The following is a 24,323-nucleotide window of genomic DNA, read 5'->3' on the forward strand; positions in this document are numbered from 1 at the left end:
AAGACTGTACGATGTCACGCTCAGGATATAAACTGGGGGGAAAGCTGGCTGGGGGCTGCTGCTCAGGGATGGGCATCGGTCAGCAAGCAACTGCATTGCACATCCCTTGTTTTGTGTAATTATATTATTAAATTATATTTTATATATTTTATACAAGAGGAGGCTCCTTAAGGGGAGGCCTTAGAGCAGCTCCAGTGCCTAAAGGGGCTCCAGGAAACCTGGAGAGGGGCTTTGGACAAGGGCCTGTAGGGACAGGACAAGGGGAATGGCTTTAACCTGCCAGAGGGGAGATTGAGATGAGCTCTGAGGCAGAAGCTCTTCCCTGTGAGGGTGCTGAGGCGCTGGCACAGGGTGCCCAGAGAAGCTGTGGCTGCCCCATCCCTGGCAGTGTTCAAGGCCAGGTTGGACACAGGGGCTTGGAGCAACCTGCTCTAGTGGAAGGTGTCCCTGCTCGTGGTAGGGGTTGGAACAGGGTGAGCTTCAAGGTCCCTTCCAACCCAAACCACTCTGGGATTCTGTGATTCTATGTTCAAACTATTGCTCTATTATGATTATAAAGGAAGGGCTGGGGCAATGGTTTCCCCTGGGGGCACTGGAGGGGTGGGGCAGAGAGAAGCTGGGGGGTGGCAGCTGCTCCCCACAAACTCTTGGCTGTTGAGACCTGACAAATCCTTGAAATCATGGCAAATCCATGGAAATCACCCCAAGTCCCATGGGAGCTGCTGCTGCAAACCCTCCCAAAGGGCAGGTCCCCAAGGGGCTGAGCGAAAGCCCACACCGAAAGGCTGGATGCTAAAAAGGTTCTTAAATATTTAGTTCAGATTTATTTAAAGTCAAGTCAGTTTGTGGACACTATTTATATTATTAAAAACACTTGGAGGTTTGTACTTCTAGCAAAAATATACATTTCAGTTTGAGGGTTGTTACGCTGGCGAGGAGGGAAGAGCAAAAGGTTCCCCAGGTGCTGAGCACGTGAATCCCACGTCACCCACGCCGAGGACAAATCCCCTGGGATCCATCCAGTGCCTTCCCCCAGAGGGCTTCAAAGTGCTTTAGAAACGGTCATTCACAACCCCCCTGCGAGGTAGGGAGGGGAAGGGGAAACTGAGACACGGCAGGAGCTGGGGGGCAGCAGCAGGGGCAGGTTTGGGGCCAGCCAGCCCTGGGATACAGGAGGAGAAACCCAGAGCTCTTCCCTTGGGGTTTTAAAGGAATTATTGCACCAGGGAAATCTGCTACCCTGAAGAGGAGGAAAATAAAGGAAAACCAAATGATTTGCTCCCACAACCCCTCCTTGGGAATATCAGGATCACAATAAGGCTGCTCAGGACATACGGGACCACGAGCTGCAGACGGGCAAGTGCCACTTCTTAGGTCAGACACCATCACCCCGATGGGTCTATCACCCCAAGAGGGGACTGAGCCCTTCCCAGGGCTCTGTGTCTCCCACAGCCTGGGTGACAGGAAGCTCCTGTTCATCGTGGGCACCCCATCCTTCCCCTCCCCTTTTATAAATCCTTGGCATTTCTACTGGTATGGAGCTCAAAGCACGAGGATTAACACAACACTTAATCCTTGTGTTCCCCCCTCCAAGCAGAGACCAGGGACAATCCAGCTCCCTTTCACAGAGGGGAAACTGAGGCAGGGCAGTTAACAGGTCAATGCCCTTTCAGCATCACGAGCACTGCGGGCTGGCTGTGGCTCTCCCCTTGCTGGTGTTGCTGAAGGATTTGCTTGCTCAGGTATTGACAGGGAGCTCTGCTGCACAACCCCCAGAGCCCCCCCAGGCTGGGGAAGGGGCTGCAGGACAAGCCAAAAGCCCTGCACCTCACCCTGACCAGCCCCAGGCCTTGCACAGACCTTTCTGGTAACTCACATTCCTGCAGGACAGCCTGGGGAGTGCAAAGATTCCATCCTCTGCTCTGAAGGTGGATTTTGATGAGCCAAACCCACCTCCTCATCCCTCCGTCTCTCACACGGAGTTGCTGAGGAGCAGGATCCCTTTGAAACGGCGGCACCAGGCGCAAGGGAAGGCAGAGATCACACAATCCCTCTGGGAGACAGGAACACACCACACACCGAGGGAGGGGGGCAGCAGTTGAGGGTCTCTGCTAGGACCACACCACCCATCTTCAAACACTCTGGGCTTTTCTTTGGGATAGGGAGAAACATCCTTTCATTACACTGTCCCTCACGGCTCAGGACCACATCTTCGGAGTGCAATACAAAAATCAAGACACACTGTAAGTGCTGTTGCTGGCCCCAGCAGATACCTGCACCACGCTCGGATCTCCTAATGACCACAACATCTCCCACCATCCCCGGGCTGCTGCAGGAACCCCACCATGTAAACCGGGTGGTTGCTCCAAGGAGCAGCTGAGAGCTGGGCTATAGTAACGGAAACTGTAGCTTATGATTTGCCTTTGTACATTTGTTAGTGTGTGTTAACGGAAGCCCTTGGCCTAGCAGGAGGTGGCTGATGGTATCTCACCCTATGTACCGTACGTCGGGGTCACGTAGAAAAGAGTTTCCAGTAGAAGAAATGGAAGACGTGGGGGAAAAGGTTTTCTTTGTTTCTGTACAAAGAGTCTTGATGGGAATCATGGCTTCATTCGCATAAATAACAGGTCCTTAGTACATGTCCTTGTAGATCTCCTGCAGAAGAGGGTGCAGAGATGTCTCAGTCTCTGTCTTCTTGATCTTCTGCACGAGCTGGGCGTGCTCTGTCACCAGCTGCCGCAGGTCTGCCATCTTCTGCAGCAGCTTGGGGAAGAGGTACTGGGCATCCGGGTGGTTGGACTGCAGGTGGAACTCCAGCGCCCGCAGGATGTTATCTTGGATCTCCTCCACTTGCTTCACGTTCACCAGGCCAGGGCGGTCTGTGGAGAGGAAGCTGCAGTGTTATGGTGGAGCCCTCCAAAGCACATGCTCCTCCTGGGGAAAGGGAGATGGGGACGGTAACCCACCCACTGTGACTCCAACCTCATCAGCTAGACCAGGGAAGTGTGCCCTCAGACAACACGTCCCACAGCAGCATACAAGAAGGAGGTGCCACTTCTCACTGTTGGTCAGCACGACCAGCAGGTCGAAGGAGGTGATCCTGCCCCTCTGCTCTGCTCTTTTGAGACCCCATTTGCAGCACTGTGTGCAGTTCTGGTGTCCCCAACACAAGGGCGACATGGAGCTGTTGGAGCAAGTCCAGAGGAGGCCACGAGGATGATCAGGGCCTGGAGCACCTCCCGTATGGAGACAGGCTGAGAACATTGGGGCTGTTCAGCCTGGTGAAGAGAAGCTGCGTGGAGACCTCAGAGCACCTTCCAGTGTCTGAAGGGGGCTACAAGGATGCTGGAGAGGGACCTTCATCAGGGACTGTAGTGATAGGACACGGGGAAATTGGTTTAAACTGAAACAGGGGAAGTTCAGGTTAGATCTAAGGCAGAAGCTCTTCCCTGTGAGAGTGCTGAGGCGCTGGCACAGGGTGCCCAGAGAAGCTGTGGCTGCCCCATCCCTGGCAGTGTTCAAGGCCAGGTTGGATGGAGCCTTGGGTGACATGGTCTAGTGGAAGGTGACCCTGCCTGTGGCAGGGGGTTGGAACTGGATGATCTTAAGGTCCCTTCCAACCTAAACCATTTTATGATTCCACACACCTTGTTCTTGGTCCAAGCTTGCTAGGCATCACTGCCATGGAGAAGCGTTGGTTTTGGAACTGTTCTGTTCTTCTTCCAACCCCCTAAGACACCCCTGGCTGATCTCTGGCACCCCTCAGCTGCAGCTCAGGTCCCGCAGCACACCCCAAACCACCTCTAAGTAACAGGAGGACTCTTCTTGACACTTGCATGGCCAAGAGCACCCGCTCACCTCCGCACAGGATGATGGCAGCCACAAACAGAGACAGGTCACTGTCATCCAGCTCCAGTGCATTGAACTTCACTGCGAACTCAAACTTGGGCTCCATGATCTCGTTGAAGGGCTTGCGCAGGCTACGCAGAAACTCACGAGTCACAAAGCCATTCCCATTGGCCACCAAGAGCCCGTCCTTGTTCATGATAGAGGCCAGCATGGCAAAGATGGCCTCGTGCACCCCGTACTTCAGCAGAGTCACTTGGTCGTTCAAGTAGAGGCCTATGAAGCTGGGGATGCTCTTGGCAAACTCGGTGAGCTCCCGCACGGTCTCCACCGTGGTGCACTGGCAGCGGTAGAAGACGTGCACCCCGATCTCCTTGTAGGGGGGGATGCCGTTCACTAGCTGCTTCCACACCAGCCCCTTTTCTGCCTGCCACAAGGTGTCCATATCATGGATCACAAAAGGCTGCTTGAAAAAAAGAAGCAAGCAGTTAGGAACACATTTATGTCCCTGCTCATTGCAGGGGGGTTGGACTAGATGGCTTCTGAAGGTCCCTTCCAACCCAAACTATTCTATGACTCTACGAACATGCTGCAGGGACTCGAGATACCAGCTCTGCCAAGGACACTTGCATTTGTCTGCCTGTCCCTTTGCTGTTCTCTTCCCACTGGGGTAATCTGTACCCCCCAGAACTGCACAAGTCTGCAGAGGAACAGGAATTTGCCCAGCTAGAGGCAGGTTGTGTAGAGCCCATCTGGCTGCAGCTGGGAGCTGCTGCATGGGGAACAGCTACAGCAGGATCCCCCAGAGAACAGCCCCCCGTGTTGGTCATGGCTAACCCTGTCTGCCCTGGGGAGGAAACTTACTGGGGTGCTGCTGGCCTTCCCGGTCAAGATACCTCTCGCCTTCTTTTTGGTCATGTTGAAGTTCTTCAGGTAGGCGTTGTAGATGTGCTTGGAGAACGCTTTGAGGTCGGCCACCTGCGGGTTCTGGCAGCTGATCTCACTCGCTGTCAGCCCCGCCACCAGCTTCCTCTTCTCTGCCTCGGGCATGCGGCCAAAGCGGATTGCTGGGGGGCAAAACCAGTCAGTCAGGACACTGGGGATGATTCCAGGGGATGCATCCAGGGAAGCAGCATCTGCTCTCACACCACAGGGGCCCGCTGGTGAACACCAGCACAATGCTTCTCTGGGGATGCAGCTCCTCTAGCAGTGACACCTTCATGAACCAGCCGTTACCGGTGCTGGTTACTCTTGCCAACACAGCCTCACACCAGCTCCCATCCCCACTTCTCTGGGCTCTCACACAAACCCTTCTTCCCACATAAACACCTTTACTTGCCCAGGAACAGGATGGTTGCACCTGAAGCTTAATCCCAGCACAGAAGAGCAATCTGTGTGCCTGGTTCCCTCTGGGTCAACCCCTAAGGGAAAGCCATGTGCCACCAGCCAGCCTGCATGGTGGGGACAAACCACCCCTTCTTGTGTAGAAGAAGGGGATGAAGAGTCAAAGGCTCAAAGCATTGGGTTTGAAAGGTGATTCCCTTAGCAAGATGACAGCGATGGGATAAAGCAAAGCTACATACAAACCCCTCACAGAGGGGCGGGTGGCCCCATGGCACCAGCAGTGACACTCACTCACCGTTATGCGACATTCCCAGTGAGAGGCATTTCTGGAAGCGGCAGTACTGGCACTTGTTCCTGTTCTTCTTCTGAATCTTGCAGCTCCTCTTGCACTTCTCATACTCCAGTTTCATGCGGATCGTCCGGCGGAAGAAACCCTGCAGGCGGGTGGCACAGAGGGGGACACAGAGCAGGGGGACAAGGGAACAGCAGTGTTAGCACCTCTGGCATGGGACAAGGGGGGCTTCTTATCCTTGGGAACCTCATGGGGGTTCAGCCAGGTGGGGAGGAGCAGCCCTGGGGCTCTGACACAAGCAGAGTCTCCATCTCAAGGAGAGGTTGCACAGTGGGAGAAGGGGCTGCAGAGGAGGGATCCCGGACTCATGCTGGGAGCTGTGGGTGTGATTCCGCAGGCAGGGGGGGATGCAGGAACAAGCACGCCCCAGCCTGCAGGAATGTCTGGCAGGGCCTGGGCCCAACGCAGCCCCGCTGGCATCTGCTGCAGGGGAAAGAATTTCAGAGGCACATCCAAGCTGTGGCCAGTGATCCCAGGGGGATAAACACACAGCTCACTGCTGATGTGCAGCATAGAAAGCATCCTTAACAGCAAAGCCAGGGTCCCCGTGGGGACAGGCAGATTTGCCTTACAAAGTAAATCATGATGGGGCAAGATTTAGGCCATAGACATCTCAGCTGCCTCCCCCAGGCCAGTATCTGTCTGCCTGCACTCTCCACACTCTCCACACTGGTTGCAAATGATGTTCAGCCTAAAGAAGAGAAGCTGCATGGAGACCTCAGAACAGCTTCCAGTATCTAAAGGGAGCCCACAAGGATGCTGGAGAGGGACTTTTCATCAGAGACTGTAGCGATAGGACAAGGGGTGATGGGTTCAAACTGAAACAGGGGAAGTTCAGGTAGATCTAAGGAAGAAGTCCTTCCCTGTGAGGGTGCTGAGGCACTGGCACAGGGTGCCCAGAGAAGCTGTGGCTGCCCCATCCCTGGCAGTGTTCAAGGCCAGGTTGGACACAGGGGCTTGGAGCAACCTGCTCTAGTGGAAGGTGTCCCTGCCCATGGCAGGGGTTGGAACTGGATGATCTTAAGGTCTTTTCCAACCCAAACAATTCTATGGTTCTACGTTTTTACAATCACTTACTCCCGCATCCCTGTCTTGCTGCAAACCTGCTGTCTGAAGAGAAGTCATGGTCCCAGGGGCCTAGTCTCTGCCTGGCCCAGCCCTCCCACACCTCGCAGCCCCCCCCACACCTCGCAGCCCCCCCCACACCTCGCAGCCCCACCCACACCTCGCAGCCCCCCCACACCTCGCAGCCCCCCCCACACCTCGCAGCCCCACCCACACCTCGCAGCCCCCCCCACACCTCGCAGCCCCCCCCACACCTTGCAGCCCCCCCCACACCTTGCAGCCCCCCCCACACCTCGCAGCCCCCCCCACACCTCGCAGCCCCCCCACACCTCGCAGCCCCCCACACACCTCGCAGCCCCCCACACACCTCGCAGCCCCCCCCACACCTCGCAGCCCCCCCACACCTCGCAGCCCCCCCCACACCTTGCAGCCCCCCCACACCTCGCAGCCCCCCCACACCTTGCAGCCCCCCCCACACCTCGCAGCCCCCCCACACCTTGCAGCCCCCCCCACACCTCGCAGCCCCCCCACACCTTGCAGCCCTCGCAGGCGTGGACGCCGTAGTGAAACCCCGAGGCTCTGTCTCCGCAGACTCTGCACTCCACGTTGAGCGCTCCCGAAGCCGCCTCCTCGCAGCCCACCTGCAGTTGGTCCGACAGGGAGGGAGAGGAGCTCTGCGAAAGGTCTGCAAGCACACAACAGGGTATATCCCTTTGGGTTGTAGCCACAAACCCAGTGTTCTGTCCAACTCCTCAGCCATGGGACTGAGGAGGGATTCCCAGCAATGTCCCATCCTGCCACTGGCATTGCATGTGGACAGTTAACCTCTGAGATCAGGCACTGGCTGCAGGCAGATACCAAGCACAGAGCCAAAAGTGCCCCCAGTGTGTCTATCAGCTGAGAGACATCACATCAGTGCTGATTTCTCCCCTCTGGCATTCATGTCTAGGCAACGAAACCCAAGCAGCAATGTTATAATCCCCAGTTGGCAGGCAGCTGGCACAGGGCTACCCAGCTGGGATGGCCAGGGCTCTGGAGGAGTACCTTCCGTAGCAACAAACCTTCCCACTCCAGCTCCTACAATCAGTTTGCACTGAGGACTTCAGGAAGTGGCCAGGGAAGCATCCTCAGGCACCTTGGGAGTCCCCTCACAATGTTACCTCCCTATCCTTTTAACTTCCATCTCCCAACCCGCTGTCAATGGCTGTGCAGTGACTGCACAGAAAGAACTAAGCCTCTCCGTAAGTTGGCTCTCGATGCATCTTTTCATACAGCGAAGAGATTAAAAACAAGCCACCAAACTCCATCCAGGGGCAGGCCCTTTGCCCTGGCAGCTGAGCATGTGGATGCCTGGATGCTCCCAGAGCTCCACTCACCTGTGTAGCTGCTCGAAGGCAGCGAGCTGTCTGGTCCTCCACTTGTGTCCGAGGCTCCGCCTGCCACCATCACTGCCTCTTCCTCTTCCTCCTCCTCTTCCCTGACCTCAGGTACTTCCTCCTGTAGTTGTTCCATAATTGATCACCCCTCAGTGCCAAGACTGCAATCGCTGTCATAGCTCTGGCATCATCCGCGTCTATTCGAGATGGACCCTACCAGGCTGTTCCCGCTAGCCTGTGGGACAAAGAAAGCACCCACTGAGCACCCCAGCAGCGGGGCAGTGTGGCTCCACACCAGTCCCCCTCTGCTTCCCCTCCTTAAGCCAGGGAGAAAAGCAGAACCCAGGCCCTTTAGAGGTCACTTTACACTCTGGTACAGACTCTCTGCAGGCCTCGAGGAAGCAGAAGCTCACTGGAGCTGTATTTAAAGCCCAGCAGACAGAGCCCAGACCACAAACCAGCCCAGGCATCATGCAGGGACCTGCAAGTCCCACAGCAGAAACACTGCCCCAGACAAAGTCCCCCTGATCAGCCAGTGCCCTGGGATGGCACAGTGGGAGCTGAGGCCGGGGTTTGACAGCACCAACACCACCAGGTAGGGCTGCCTTCACCCTCCATCCGCAGAGCTTGGAGGGAGGGCAGCAGCCGACCAGGGCACAGCAGCTCCATGCCCATGGGTGGGAGATACTGGTGGAGCCAGGCTCAGTTAAGAGCAGGCAGCGGCTGAGAGCCCCTGGCCTCTGTGAGCCATCTGCAAGCCTGATGCTTCCTGTCACACTCCTTCCCATTCCAGCGCTGCCAGTTCCACCAGTTGTGTTTATTTCCACTTGTGATGTTGTAACTGGCCCCGGCTCCTGTGCCAAGAGCTGGGTTCAGCGTGTTGCTGTGGCTCTGTGCAGCTGCCGGGCTGCGCTCAAGCAGCGTGATCACAACAGCCACACAATCCAGCCTGTGTCCCAATCCCGGGTTTCCTGTGGGAGGAACGGCCCTGTCCTCCCCTCCTGCACGCTTCCGCTCCTTGTTTGCCTTAGTCCATCCCAAACAGCCCACAGAAAACTCAAGCTGTGTGAACGCTGCATCCCCAGTTTCCACCTCCCTCCTATGGATCCATGCTGGACATTGCCTGAGCATCCACCTCACGCTGCAACATCCCAGTGCTCCTTTATCTCCAGATCGTGCTTCCTAAACTGACTCTTGCTTGAGTAATTAATATCTCAAGCCGAGTTTATGTAGAGTTGCATCCAATTCCTTAAAGGAGATATTTTTAAGTGGAGAAATAGCCACTGAAATCCAGCTTCCACCAGGAAAGCCTTAATTTGCATGAGTTAAACTGAAGCAGCATCCTCAAGCCCACAGCAGAGTGAAGCGAGTAACTTACTCACAGGGGACTCGCACAAGAGCAACCTCCAAGCACCAGGATGGTGTGTGACCCAAGCCCAAGCCAACACCACAGCACTGGGCTTGCTGGGGGATAGGAGCAGTGACCCAGGACTCCCTGGGCTCCTTTTCCCTCCTGCAGCAGACCCTCACATTGGCACTTTGAGCGTGAGCCACAGCCAGCTCCTTGGCTTCACCGGAAAGCCATCAGCAAAACCTGCAAGCAGGAGGTTGAATGCAAACATGTCACAAAAACAGGACACGAGTCACCTCTGGAGCCTGGGTCTCCTGCAGGAGAGGGGGCTTTGCTCTTCTCTTCACACTGGGAATTCCAACGGCGGGGCAGATGGCTTTGTTTCCAGGAGGAGTATGTTAGAGGCAGTCAGCAATCCCCCTCAGAGCAGGAGCAGGCGGAGGGGTGCTCAGACAAGGGCACAGCACTCCCTCCCCATGCCTCCACAAGAGCACTGAGGGACCATTGAAGGGCTGTGTTATCCTTGGCCTCCCCTCACACATCCCACGCGGTGGGACATGGCATGCAGGCAGGAAAAGCTGTTCAGGGGAGATGGAGGGAAACGAGCTCCATGGGTTTGAAGGCTATATATAAATGAATGTACAAACACCAGGAAAACGCTTGTGCCTGGAAGAGCAGTTAGTGGGGGAAGCTTGTGGCAGGAGAAACCAGGCTACAGTGGAAAATACAGCCTGCAGCAGCTTCATGAGCTTCTTAGTAGTTCTCCTTTGCCTCTGGCATCCAGCACAGGCCACTTGCTTTAACCCCAGTGCAGATGAAGCCCTCTGCTTCACCCCAATTGCCATCGGAACAAGGCGGGCACATCCCTCCAGCTGCATCCCTGGCACACTGTCCTCCATCCGCCTCCCCTGCCCAGGGCTGTGCACTCCCCAGGGTTTCAGCAAGTTTGCAACACACAGCTTACACTCCCAAACCCACCAAAGTAACCCCAAAACTGTACTGGGAGTCAGTCTGGCTGGAGCTGGGTGTGCAGCCCTGAGAGGGGGAAAAGCAGAGGGTGGGATGTTCACAGAGAGCAAGGCCAGGCTCCAGCTAAGACTCCTCATGTGCATGCAGGCGTTAGGGGAAGGTTAAGGATCCCACCCTTTGAGAGTGGACATAGAGCCAGAGAGAGCAGAAAGCTTCTACCAGAAGGCTCTGAATGTATTGTTTTAATATCTCTTTGCAGGCCAAGAGTACAGGGGCCTGGCCAGAGGGAAGCTGTGAGAACTGTTTGCACACCTGCCTTTCCCTCAGCCATTCCCCTGTTTTCTAAACACACATAGAGGGAGGGGAGAGGGAAGATGGGATTGATTCCACGCAGGAGGCTGCACCCCTGCCCTGGGGCCAAGGCAGCCACCGCCCAGGTGAGAGGCAGGGCACAGGCTGTGCCTGCGCCCCAGCATGGAGCCAGCCAGTGCGGCAGGGCCCCCCCCAAGAGATGCGGCCTCCAGCCCTCCCCTCTGGGCCAGGGGTGGTGCTGGGCAGCACATGGAGGCTGTGGGGCTGTGCTGAGGTTTCACACATGCTCCTCTGCTCCTGTGAGCCCTGTGGTACAGAGTGGGGTGTCCTGGGAAGCCAGAGCTTCGCAGAGGTTTGTCTGAACTCTGAGCACGAGCACAGCCATGGGCAGGCCTGGCACAGCCCTGCATCCTTGTGGGATGGTGCTGGGGATGGCAGAGGATGGCCAAAGGGCCCATCTCAGCCCCAGGATCTCTCCATCCACTTGGTGCCTCCACATCCAGCTGCCGAGCAGGCAGAGCCAGAGGAGGGATGACTGTCTCTCCCCGTTGGCTAAAAAGCATCAGCCAGAGCACAGCCCAAAGCTTGAGCTGCAGGGCACAGCCACCTCCTTTTCCTGTTCATCAGCTGTTACAGGGCAGCGATGGAAAGAGAGGACGGAAACAAGGACAGGGACTGTGAATTCCTTCCTAAGCTTCTCTGGAGAATCCGGCAAAGCTGTTTCCCTTCCTCTTCCACAGAATGGAAATGAGCAAGAGAGCAATCATCTCGTGACTTGCTCTGCCCTTGCCTCAATCCCCATTCCAAGGAGCTTTGGTAACCCTGGCAGAGGCAGCAGCCACCCTCCTGGGAGCCGGCAGCAGTGGGGTTGTTTGCTGGCTCTGGGCTTGGGCAGATGCCTGCTGCCTGCCCTGCTCCCACGCTGCAAGCAGCACAGGCAGCAGGTTTATCTTCACTAGAGGCAGGAGCTAGCAAATATGCCAAGCTAAACCATACAGCAGGAATGGGGGGAGAGACATGGCACAAGGGGAGGAGGAAGAAGCAGGTTTCTCACCAGTGTTCTTGTCCCAGTGCAGCGTCACAAGAAGAGGACGTGTGTTCTAACACAGACACTCAGGTGCTGGCAGCCAGAGAGCCCCAGAGTAAGAGCAAGGAAGTGCTTGTAATTAGAAATATCTCATCTTTAAATCAAGTGTTTCACTGCTGGTGAGCTCGAACAAGAGGTGGTTTTGGTGTGCTCAGTGGTCAGGATGCCTGCCCCCATTCCCCTCCAGGAGACATCCATTTGTTTCCAATATATTTATCCAGATGGGATTGCCCAAGCCCCCGTTGCAATCTGGAAGATCATCCAGTATAAGATCCCACCCTGGAAGACGGGAGTTTCCAGGCAAAGCAAAGTGCCAAAGAAAAGGTCCAAACCTCCCAAGGGCCAAGTCACAGAGTTGATCCACTCAAAGCAGTTGTTCAAGTTACTGGAAAAGAGGTCACCAGGAACTGCGAAGGGAAACCAGTTCACCGCAGGAGCACTTCCAGCTTGCGTTTGTATTCCTCTGGATTGGAGTTTTAGCCAAATTCCCAGTCAACAGAAGTGAATCCCTTTGGAAGGGGCGAGATGAGAACTCAGCCCCCAGTACGCTTCCCGTGATGCACAGCACATATTGAATCCACAAGGAGACATTGAACTAGATCCATAAACAAAATGTGATTGCTGCTCCTTGGCCACCACTTGCGGACATCCCCTGGGTTGTGTCACGGCTTACGATAGCTGCTGACCAAGTACCTGTTTCTGTTCCTCCTCCTCCACGTCAGTTACGACTAACAAAAGCCAAATAAGAGCTAAGCAGATGCTGCAATACAGGAAAGGTAACTTGAGTGCACCAAACATGTTTGTTTTTGTTCCTGAAAGATCATTAGCTAATGAGATCTCAGCAGCACTTACTGCCCAAGTGCTTCCTCCCTTACTCAAAGGCCTCAAGGCAGACTACACAGAATCAACCAGGGTGGAAAAGACCTTTAAGCTCATCCAGTCCAACCATTCCCCTGCACTGCCAAGGCCACCACTAACCCATGGCACTGAGGCCTCGGCTACACGGTGTGTGAACACTTGCAGGGACGGTGACTCCAGCACTGCCCTGGGCAGCCTGTTCCAATGCCTGAGCACCCTTTGGGGAAGGAATTGTTCCTCAGCTCCATCTAAACCTGCCCTGGGGCAGCTTGAGGCCGTTTCCTCTTGTCCCATCCCTTGTTCCTTGGGAGCAGAGACCAGCCCCCTCCTGGCTCCATCCTCCTGTCAGGCAGTTGCAGAGAGCGATAAGGTCCCCCCTGAGCCTTCTCTTCTCCAGACTAACCCCCCCAGGTCCCTCAGCCGTTCCTCATCACACTTGTGCTCCAGGCCCTGCACCAGCTCCGGTGCCCTTCTCTGGCCCCGCTCCAGCACCTCAATGTCTCTCTTGCAGTGAGGGGCCCAGAACTGACATAGGATTCGAGGTGCAGCCTCACCAGTGCCCAGCACAGGGGGATAATCCCTGCCCTGGCCCTGCTGCCACACTGGTGCTGATCCAGGCCAGGATGCTGGTGGTTTCTTGGCTGCCTGGGTACAAGCTGCTCATGTTCAGCTCCATCAATCAGCACCCCCAGGCCCTTCTCCATGAGCAGCTTTCCAGCCACTCTTCCCAAGCCTGGAGTGTTGTTGGGGTTGTTGAAATAACATGCAGAAATAAACTCTTAGTGCCAGCAGGAAGGGCCGTTCCATGTGCTCCTGGCCACTGCTGACAGCCAGGGTCAGACTCTCCCCTTGAAGCCCCAGCTCAGGCATTGCACCATGCCCCAGCCCAGTGCCACGATGTTCTCCCCAGCGCTGGCTGCATTTCACCAAGCACGAGCCCTGAGGACTGAGCAGCAGGGTGCTGCCAGAGCTGCTATTGCCCTCTTGCTGCTCAAGGAACTCAGGAACATGTGACAGAGGGTGCAGGAGATCCCCTTGCTTGCCTTCAGTGGCCAAAATGAATCACACATCTACCATGTTTTAACTCACCCACTTCCTGGACACTGAACGGAAAACAAAAGTTACAAAGGTTACAGAACTTGCTGATTCTTCTCTTTCTGTACCACAATTGATGCTGTCCCCAAAACCAGATCACAGTAGTTTGCTCCAAAAGGAACTTCCTGCTTTCTTGCCTGTGCTGACTTTCTTCAGAGAGCAAGAGGTATGGTAGAAACAGAAGCAAATCAGACTTTGGGCAACAAATTCATGTGCAGAAGGGAGTCTGCCAGGCTGCTCTGCTCTTTAATTCATCCTCCAGGAGCTACAGACATCCCTGGCACAGCAGCTCCATAGATGTGCTCAGAATCTGGGAGAGGGTTAATGCTTTCCCAGGAATCATCCCTACACCTTCCCAGTGGAGTGAATCCCTGCTCTCTTCATCCTCTGAGCAGCTCTGCACCTGCCTTTAGCAGAAGGGGTAAGACCAGGGTGGGAGGTGAAAAGCTGAGCAATTATCAGCTCTTCTCTGAAGTCCTTCTTTATGACCTCTAGCAAATCCCATCAATCCCAAAACCTCCATTTCCTTCATCATCCTAAAAACCCCCAACAACCCGAACCCCACCCCAAAAATAACCAAACCCAGAACTCTGAGTGCTTCCTTCCTGGTGCTGCATTAGCTCACAGAGACGGCATGTTTTGGATCCATCGGTGCCAAGTGTCATTGTTTATTCCCGTCTCACGGATTTTGACACCTGTTTGCAGTCACGCTCCCAAGCCTGGCCCAGGGCAGCACACCACGCTGCTTGTGACCCCCGTCTCCTGGTGTACATTCCTACACCAAGTGTTTCCAGGATTAAATAAACCAGCACATCTCCTCCTGGCAATTGCTGACCAATATTTCTGGTTTGCTGTCAACTCACAGCAGCCCAGAACACCCATGGGCAGGAGGGGAACATGGCTCTGACCTGCTGGAACAAGGACCACAGCCAGGAAACAAGCAGGTACCAGAAAGGTGACACCACCAGGGCTGCTCAGAGCTGGAAACTCACTGAAGTGCTGCTATTTGAGAAGATCATTAAGTCTGGAAAGGAGAGAGGCTCATCCCACTGCACTCCAGGACAGAGCTGAGGTGGCTGTGAAGCCCTGGCAATGCTTTGGGAACAGGGCTGCAAACAGTATACATGGAGCTGGTAGAGAGGCACAGAGCAGCTTGTATGAGGCTGCAGAGATGGTCGAGTGTCTAAAGGGACTCTTGGACCCACAGACCTTGCTCCTATCTCCTGGCAGGGACCCACCACTCAGCCCGGTGGCCCCTATTTATGCTCCTCCAGCAGCCCCTGCTGCTGTTCCGCAAGTACCAGCTTTCACATTCCTCTCTGGAAGTGTCAGAGAAGCTGTCTGGGATATATTCCCTTTACGATCCCGAAGGTGAGGAGGTTGGCAGCTCAGAGAACCCACCACATCACTGTAAGCCGAGACTTTCCACAACTCCTTGCAGTCCCCTCACACTTTACTCCAGGGCATTCTTTGCTTACAGACCCCTTGTCCTGAACCTGAGCAGGACACGCGGAAGGATCCGGTTTCAGGAACATCAGTAATTCTAGAACAGGGCTGACGAGGGAGGAGCTCATGGGAACATCAACACCACTTCCCAAGGCAAACACTGGGCACAGGGTGCTACAGACTCCAAGTAGCATTTCAATGGAAAACCAGGAAAGCAGCAAGTGGAACAAGTGCAAACAGGAGCAGCGCTGGCAGCGAGCAAGGCCATCGGTTGGCAGTGCTGCACACACCAGGAAACATTCTGGTTTTCCCCAAAGAGTGTCTCTGGGACACCAGCAAGTGTCACCCCAGCTTTGGATGGGGCAATCACCTCCCCAGAAAAGCAATGAGGGGTAGAAAAGTAGCAGCTGGCCAATGCATCCCTCTGGATCATACACCTGTGTGCAGGCTGCTGTCTGGAGCCAAACACCCAGTAAGGTTTACTGCTAGGCTTCCAGTGCTCCCAGATCCAGGAAAACACCCACAAAATCAGTAGCAAGACAACTTCTTCTCTGCCAACAGTGTGCTGGGCTGCACCCCCAGAGCGTGACCAGCAGGTCATGGAGGGGATCCTGCCCCTCTGCTGTGCTCTGGGGAGCCCCCCCTGCAGTCCTGATCCAGCTCTGGGGCAACAGCACAAGAGGGACGTGGAGCGAGTCCAGGGGAGGCCGGGGAGCTGCTGCGAGGGCTGGAGCAGCTCTGCTCTGGAGCCAGGCTGAGAGAGCTGGGCTGGGGCAGCCTGGAGAAGAGAAGGCTCCTGAAGGGGAGACCTTAGAGCAGCTCCAGTGCCTAAAGGGGCTCCAGGAAACCTGGAGAGGGGCTTTGGACAAGGGCCTGTAGGGACAGGCCAAGGGGAATGGCTTTAACCTGCCAGAGGGGAGATTGAGATGAGCTCTGAGGCAGAAGCTCTTCCCTGTGAGGGTGCTGAGGCGCTGGCACAGGGTGCCCAGAGAAGCTGTGGCTGCCCCATCCCTGGCAGTGTTCAAGGCCAGGTTGGACACAGGGGCTTGGAGCAACCTGCTCTAGTGGAAGGTGTCCCTGCCCATGGTAGGGGTTGGAACTGGGTGATTTTAAAGTCCCTTCCAACACAAACCATTCCATGACTCTGCTTCACTTTGCAGGGACAGAGATTTTTAGATCTCTGGGCTAAACAGTAAAAAACCCCACAACTAAACAATAAACCTCCACCTATATACAAATTTTGTTACGCTTACATTCGCGCTCCCGGAAAAGTGCTACTGGTTTTGTAGACCTTAGCAAAATATCCCGGGCATCAGGCACGCTCCTCTGATCCCAGGATGTGGCTCACAGTGAACAATTATGCCCAGGCCCAAGTTCAGATGATTCAGCAGGGCCTGGGAATAAACCACTGCGTTTGCTGCATCTCCATGTCAACCACAGAACAAGAAAAAAGAGGGAATCTCAGTTTGACTGTGAACATCTCCATACAGAAAACCCCAGAGAACATCACATTAACCTTGTTACACAAACTAGTTCAACACTCTCTTAGGGAACTAGAGGGGAATGATGTTTCCTGACTATTTTTGGCTACATTCACACAACCAGAGCTGACTGCAGAAGGAGGTTTCCCTGTGTTTTCAGCAGCGATTCGAGCAGCAATCCTGTCAGCAGCATCCTGCCAAGACTCCTCTGCCAGTTAGAGGATCACAGTGTGCTCTGACCATTTGGATTTCCACCTCTTTAGCGGATCACAGTGTGACCAGTTGGATTTCCACCTCAGCCCCGAGACCCCACACACTTGAGCAAAGCATTAGCACCTTTTACAACATCCTCATGTCTTTGACATCATCTTGGGGGTACAGATAGAGCAGTCGAAGCACTTCCACTTCCTAACACAACCAGCTCCTGGGAGCTCAGCGGGTTCCACCAGCTCTAGCCCCAAACTCACGCTCACCAACAACCCTTTTCCAGAGATGCCCATGTCCTTAAGTCCCACAACATCCCACAGTCATGAGAACCCACTGACCATCAGCCCTCATGGGTTTAACAGCTTTCAAGGTCCGACAGCTCCAGCAGAATCCATAGAAACAACTTCAAGGTGAAAAGCAGGTTTAGGCATTTTCAGAAATATTCCAGACTGGCATTAAGATGGAATCAAGAGTTGCTTTAAAAGAAAACAAATGTTTGTAAGAAATGGGGCAGGACAGAAATTTGAGGCGCCCATCACTGGGATGGCTCCACAAAACACTGCTTAGTTTGAAGCCATCTCACCCATCCTCCCTTTGGCCTGACCAAGCCCTTCCTAATGAGACATTCATTAGTAAAGTTTGTCTTAACAGACCATCAAATAAATGCTTCCCTATCAGCTCAGGTAAGAAAGCTCATCTGCCCCTCTAAACCACCAGAACTGTTCCCTGTCTCTATCCCACATCTCTATTATGGGGTTGAATGTGCATGTTCTGGTTTTTGCTACTCCAAATTCCAGCCCCCAGACCAGGGCAAACCAGAAAATGCAGCATGAGGGCAACAGTTCTGGTGAGCACAGACATTATCTGGCTGTTGCTCTCCACAAGCCTCAGACATGTGCTCTGGCTTGACCCAACACCACAAGAAGCGTTTGTGCTTCTGCCTTGTGCTTTCATCCTGCCACCTCCTCCCCAGTCAGGATTCCCTGCAAACCACAGCCTGCACCAACCCCAAACCTTTGAGCAGAACCTGTCCATTCCAGGGGATTCCAGGGGATCCCTGGAAAGCACCTAAACACACACTCTGGAACCCTTTGCAAAGCCCCTTTGAAAGACCTGACTCAATGGATCTTAGATGTGCACAGGCTCTTGGAGGACACACATTTTCTAGATGCTCTGATCCTAACAGGGAATATTAGAGCATTTCAAGATGTCATCCTGAAAGTAAGATACATCCCGAGTCAGTTCTGCTCTAAACCCTTCTTGCAACCAAAAGGGCTCCAGTGAACATCAGCCCAAATCACTCATTCTGGGGAAGATGCATTTTACAATCTCTTTGACCAAAAGGCTTCATATTGGCATCAATTGTTCCATTCTAAACCCAGCTTTGGGAGAGTCATTTCTGAGGCATTCTGCCAATGCACATTTCAGAGTATAAACTTAAATAAAATAAAAGTTCTACACAAAAATCTTATTTGTACTCACTATGGAAATCACTTCTGCTGGTCTAGACTTCCCCAGAGTCTCCAAGATTATTCCAGGGATAAGCAGTGTATCTGAATGGTGACACCTCTAGAAAAGCAGAGATTCCTCTGCAGCCCCTGATGAGAAAGCAGCTACAGAGCCTGAACAAACCTGCGGGTATGAGCATGGGCAGTTGTTCCTGCTATAAAGCAAAAGAGCCAATACAGGTCACAAAATAAACCAACATCTCCAAAATTCCAGTCAGGACAAGCCAGGCTGGGTCCTGGCAGCAAATGACCTTTCAGGCAGAACCACTATAACAGCATCTCACCCACTCAAAGAACCATCTGTGTCTCAGGTCCTGCTGCACGGAGGAGCCCAAGAGTCTCTCGTGGTTCTAATTCCTCAGTGTCTAAAAGAACATTTGCAGATTTCCAGTTCATAATTCAATAGCTGCAGACAGAACATTACCCAAAAGGCAACAAGATGTACTGCACGAAGATATATATCTGTCAACAGGCAACATGCTGGAGAGACAGAGACCATTAACATCAGTAAGCAGCTCCGTACAACAATGCTCTTCTGATCAGCAAAGCCTCATGTGGCTCATTACAAAATCCTCTCCACACGCTGCAAAGATCCTTGGAAGTCCATGTCTTGAATGCCAGAACAGAGACAGCACAACAGTTGCAGCAGCTTGACACAGAAAACCACATCTCTGTCCAGCTGAAAACCTTAGATGTGTGTTGAAGCAAAAATAAATCCCCCCCTATACACAGACAGCCACAGCGCCGTTAGACGCTACACGCAGCATTGGGGTGTGGGGTGACTGCAGTGAAGACTCTTGGGCATCATTTCAGGGGTCTGTGGGCAGGACAATATCCACCCAAGGCCGTGCTGACCCCCTCCTCAAGCTCCCTGTCCCAGCCCTGCTGTAACCTGCTCAGCTTTGTCCGAGTAAGGTGACAGACGGTATCAGCACTGCTGCCAGATCGCGTGTCCGGATCGGGAGGTGACTGGTTACTCGAGTGCAGTCCCTGATCTCATGTGCCCTCCCCAGTCTGCAACAGCCACCTTCAGTCATAAAAATCAGTGAAATAACCAAATATGAAGTTGTTGCACTTCAACAGTAACAGTTGGCTTAGAAGAACAGGATTAGACTATGATACTCACAGCATACTCCTAAGTGTAATCCATAAAGATTGCATTCAAAAACCGAGCAAAAATAAGGCATAAAGTTTAAATTTAAAAAAGAAAGCTTAAGCTCATGGACAAAAGGAAAACTTGCTGAAAGCAAGCTGCACTTCCTAGGCTCTTCCCTATCCCACGTTTTTAAAAGCATAGGTAGGAAAATGCTTTGGTAGACGGAAGGGAAGGGGTTACCTCTCCGGAGCCGCTGTCCCCAGTCTGCCTGTCGCTGAAAGCCACCCTTCAGTTACCATGTCAGCACAGAGAGCTGAAAACAAGCAGTCTGCAAGAGAACACAACGGGAATTTGCAGGGCTGTGCTGAAGGCCAGATATTTATGCTGCTGGAAGAACTGGGCTGGATCCAACAACAGCTCTGCAATTTAAACACACACTCCCTCTACCGCATGCTGAAACCATAGGCTGGGGTGAGTCCCCTCACAGCCTCTCCCCGGGCTCCAACAGCTTCTGTGAGCTGGGGAGGAGAAGGAAACCCCCAACAGAGACTGCCCCAACCCCTCGCCAGGCTTTGAACACCTTGCCTTAGGTCACAGGCCAGTGACCCCGAGTTTTCATGACAATGCATGAAGCAGATGATAGAAAAAGGTCTGTGGTGGCTGGAAGGTGGTTTGTTTACTCAGTTTGCTTTATCCACCTTTAAAAGGCTGCCAGAAAGTTACTGCAGCTTTAATCAGTGGCTGAAATTTAAGGATTTGACAGAGTTCATTCACTTTTCTTGGTTTTCCTGATAACTTTACAAATAGCCTGAGAGTTTCAGGCTCAGGAGAGCATGAAGAGAGCAGTGCTGGTGAGAAAAAACTGGCTTGTGAGGCTTTGAACTAGAGGACTTAGAGAAAATATGCTCTATTTTTAGACACAGTTATGCAGACTAACTGGACTAACATATTAAATAAAGATGTTGTGAACATGATGCTACTTGAACCCTTGTACCCTGCCTGACATTACCCAAGCTTAGCTGCTCCTCCCACCCCAATGGAAAAGCCCCGTTTCGGATTGCTACCTCCAACACAGGAGGATGCACAAAGCAGCTGAACACGGATCAGGAACCCAGCAAGAGGGGTGGCTCAGCAGGCAAGGGGGGCAAGTTCAAGGCAGAGAGCGAATCCCACACCTCTGCACACCCTCTTGCACCTCCTGGGTCTGACACAGCACCCACAGCTGCTCAGAAGAGGATGGAAAAAGGAAGTAGATCTGCTGTCCCAAAAGCTGAGGCTCCCAGCACACCAGCAAGAGTGTGGAGAGTGCTTCCTACACCACCGAGCAGCCTAGGTATGTCCAGGGGAGGGTGTGAGTACCACAAAAATAAGCTCAGTCCTTTGCATTGGAGCATCATTTGCATGAGGATGGCTCTTTCCTGTGGTCAGTGATATAAAAAAAAAAAAATCACAGTTCCCACCTTGAAGAGAGCGATTGCCCTGGATTTAGAGGCAGAGAAGAGAGCGGTAGCCCCAAGTTTAAGGGCAGAGAAGAGAGCAGTAGCCCCAGGTTTAAGGGCAGAGAAGAGAGCGGTAGCCCCAGGTTTAAGGGCAGAGAAGAGAGTGGTAGCCCCGGCTTTACAGGCAGAGAAGAGAGGGTTAGCCCTGGATTTTGAGGCAGAGAAGAGAGTGGTAGCCCCAGCTTTACGGGTAGAGGGGCTGAGACCTGAGCCAGGACAAGCCTGCCCAAAGGTCAGCCGAGGAGGGAAGCACAGATGCAGTGCCCAGCCCTCTGCTTTAGTGAGGGCCATAAACCCACACTCAGAAACTTCACTTTCACAGCGGGATGCTAAAGCTACAGCAGGTTTTCTCCCAAAACAGAAGGTGTTTCTGAACACCCAAAGTTTTTCTTTAACCTTCCTGGTGAGAGATAGTAATAAAGTCTTTACAACCCCGTGGGCACATCAGGAGTGTGCTTTCTTCCCCTGCATCAGCAAGAAAGCCTGTCCCTGATTCAGGAACAAAGTGAAACGTTGACACTGTCAAGGAGGGCATGAATCACGCGCTGGGAGTGCACAAATCACACCCTGAGCTCTCCCCCATCACAGAGCAAAGTACTCTGCTGCTGCTAAATGCCAGGGCATGCCCCATCACCACCACACACAAGGCAATACTTGCACCAGCTCAGCAGGGTACAGAGGGAACCTGCCAGCACATCCCTCCTGAACGCTTCCTCTTGTATCCCCGGCTGACACATCACACAGTCACAGAGAAAACTCCCATCTCAGCACAGCCTGGGGCATGTTTGTACCAGAAGGAGAAAGGGATTTTCCACTGAAGGCAGTGAGGGAGACTGCACAGAGATGGCAGGAAGAGGTCCAAGAGGAAGAGGAATGAGAAATGGGACGTGGGCTGCTTCAACCAGGTCAAGAGATCAACATTGCTACCAGCCTTCAGACTCCCCCCACCGCTGCATCCTCTTTCCATGCTCAGATCCCTCTGCATCACCACGATGGACATTACCCAGAGCCTATGTCACATCCAAAGCCTGCTTCTCTCTGCCCACCCCCAGCCCATTCACAGGGGCTTTCCCAACACGTGAGGGCTCAACAGAGCGATTGCTGCCCACAGGCACGACTGTCACTCGTGTGCAAGGGGCCTCCCAGCACAGCTGTCAAAGGGGAAGGTGGCCAAGGCTGAGTAAGTTACACCCAGACGCTGTTTGAAGCCCTGCAGATATAATACAGCCGGTGACAGACAGATGCTTTCAGAAAAGCATAGATGGGATCATCACAGAGGGGGTGTATTCTCTCCTGCTTTGCTGACAAGCTGCATCTTCAGCTGCCTTGATTTTCCATCCAGGGACACTAAAACACACCTATCTCATAAAAAGGTTTTGAACTTTGATTCACTGCCTTCTGTAAGTAGGTTGAAGGCTCTCTGATCATATGATTCTATGATCATAGAATAAGGCTCTTAAACATCACTTGAGGTGGAGTCAGCGCACACAAACTTTTGGAAGTATAGCAAGGCCAGGAGGCCTTTTGACCACCCGAAAAAGGGGAGGTCAAAACTCATGTGGGGAGGAACAGTTCAATGTGACAACAGAACCATGGCAGGGGGTTGGAACTACATGATCTTAAGGTCTTTTCCAAACCTAACTATTCCATGATTCTGTGATCCTAGTGGGTTATGACAACAGAGCTTGGAGCTAGCCAACAAGGAAGAGAAAACTGCAACAGGTTGGTAGGACAAAACAAAGAAGGAGAGTACCTTGAAAGAAAATTAGGTCTCTTCAAGGTCCTTCCACCTACTTCTGCATGCTCCTTCACCTCGGGTTTTTTACCAGTGCTTTTAAAGGTAATTAAGGGAGCAGCATGGGAAAAGCAACCTCATGTAGAAGTCTCAGGTGCTTCAGAGCCACTATTTAATCATGCAGCATGACCCCTACTTTATAGGTGGAAAAAAGCATGGCACAGGAAGTAAACATCTTTTACCTGGGATCTCAGGTAAAGATCCCAGCAGCGGAAAGTGGAGATATAAGGGATGAGAAAAGGACTCTCAGATCCTTTCTGCTTGAGCAACCCCTCGCCTAATGCGCCACTAATGAGTCATCCTGACCCTCTTGCTTCTCCTCCTTCCAGCCCCACACCCCAGCAGTGCCCCTCACTAGCACCCTAAATCCCCTGGCTAATTCTGCCTCTGCCATCCCACCCCTGGGACAGAAGAATGGCAGACTGCTGCGTCCTGTCTCCCCACAGCCTCCCCTGTTTGGGTCACGTCCCATCCTTCTTCTTCCCCAATTTCCCATGCACTAACACGAGCCCGAGCCCTAAAGTCACCAATGTGCCCCTGCCCCCTCAGCCCCCTGCAAATCACTGCCTCCCAAGTCCGTCCTCTGCCTCCTCTGTGCTCAGACCCACATCACCAGCCCTCCCTGCCCCTTCCACCCCCTCCCTCAGACAGCCCCCATGCATCCCACCTCCTCAAACCTGCACCCACAGCATCACCCTCCACCCCCTGTTACCAGCACCCCACAGCTCAGCTGCCCCTCTGCCCCACACCAGCCTCCTCCCTGCGGCCAGTGCCCCACAAACCACGTCCCTGGGCCCCCCTCACACCCCTGGCCCCACTGCCCCGCACCCCCTGGGCCCCGCACCCCCTACCCCTACTGCCCTACAGCCCAGAGCCCCCACATACCTCTATCTCCACTGTCCCACACGTCCTGGCCCCCACATACCTCTATCCCCACTGCCCCATAACTCCTTAACCTTGCCCCAATACCCCGGCGCCCACATACCTCTACCTCCACTGCCCCATAAGGCCCCCTCATACCCCTGTCCCCGCTGTCCCACACCCCATGTGTGTCCCCCATCTCTCCCCACCGGGCCCCGTCCTTCCTGCCCCACCTCCCCGCGCCCCCTCCGGCCCCTTCCCTCGGCCCCGCGGGCCCCGCTCACCTCCGCCACCGGACACAGCCCGGCCCGGCCCCGCTCCCCTCACGGCCACCACCCGCCCCGGCCCCGCACGTCACCGCGCCCGCCCTGATGCCACCGCGCCCCCAGCGCCGCTCACCCAATCGCGGCCGTCGGCAGGTCCTTACGGCATCACCACGGCAACGGCGCAAGCCCGCCCCGCACCGCGGCGCCCCCTGGCGGGCGCGGGCCGCACTCACACCCCCCCCTGCTCCGGCGGCTCCTCCCGGGAGGGGCGGGCGCAGCGCGCGGCGGCGGCGCAAGATGGCGGCGGGTGTGCGGGTGTGATAGAAACATGGGCACAGCGGGGGAAAGAGCCTTGAGATCACCCGGTGCAACCGCTCCCAGCACTGCCAAGGCCACCACTAACCCATGGCACTGAGGCCTCGGCTACACGATGTGTGAACACTTGCAGGGACGGTGACTCCAGCCCTGCCCTGGGCAGCCTGTTCCAATGCCTGAGCACCCTTTCGGGA

The 24,323-nt window shown here is 54.1% G+C and overlaps 1 protein-coding gene across 6 annotated transcripts; it reads right to left on the minus strand.

Moving 5' to 3' along the window:
- Positions 1-801: 801 nt before the first annotated feature.
- Positions 802-23,869, minus strand: PPARD (peroxisome proliferator activated receptor delta). Of its 6 annotated transcripts, XM_030473107.1 has the most exons (9): positions 23,833-23,869; positions 19,634-19,721; positions 11,670-12,462; positions 7,984-8,218; positions 7,141-7,292; positions 5,486-5,624; positions 4,711-4,913; positions 3,859-4,312; positions 802-2,879 (listed from the first exon to the last, which is right to left on the minus strand). In XM_030473107.1, the coding sequence occupies exons 4-9, from the start codon at positions 8,117-8,119 to the stop codon at positions 2,632-2,634; spliced, it is 1,332 nt and encodes a 443-aa protein (XP_030328967.1). In that variant the 5' UTR covers positions 8,120-8,218; positions 11,670-12,462; positions 19,634-19,721; positions 23,833-23,869; the 3' UTR covers positions 802-2,631. The 6 variants fall into 6 exon arrangements, with proteins under 6 accessions (XP_030328967.1, XP_030328971.1, XP_030328965.1 ...); XM_030473111.1 differs by lacking the exon at positions 11,670-12,462 and having other exon boundaries at positions 3,859-4,309; XM_030473105.1 differs by lacking the exon at positions 11,670-12,462.
- Positions 23,870-24,323: the final 454 nt, after the last annotated feature.

This window comes from Strigops habroptila, chromosome 18 (genome assembly GCF_004027225.2).
Source record: "Strigops habroptila isolate Jane chromosome 18, bStrHab1.2.pri, whole genome shotgun sequence".
NCBI lineage: Eukaryota > Metazoa > Chordata > Aves > Psittaciformes > Psittacidae > Strigops > Strigops habroptila.

Excerpts from the sequence above, each read along its gene's own strand:
- PPARD (XM_030473105.1), bottom strand. The coding sequence starts at position 8,119 with ATGGAACAACTACAGGAGGAAGTACCTGAGGTCAGGGAAGAGGAGGAG. Across the intron at positions 4,313-4,710 it reads GGAAGGCCAGCAGCACCCCA|CAGCCTTTTGTGATCCATGA; the intron begins GTAAGTTTCCTC and ends CTTTTTTTCAAG. Across the intron at positions 2,880-3,858 it reads TGCCATCATCCTGTGCGGAG|ACCGCCCTGGCCTGGTGAAC; the intron begins GTGAGCGGGTGC and ends TCCTCTCCACAG.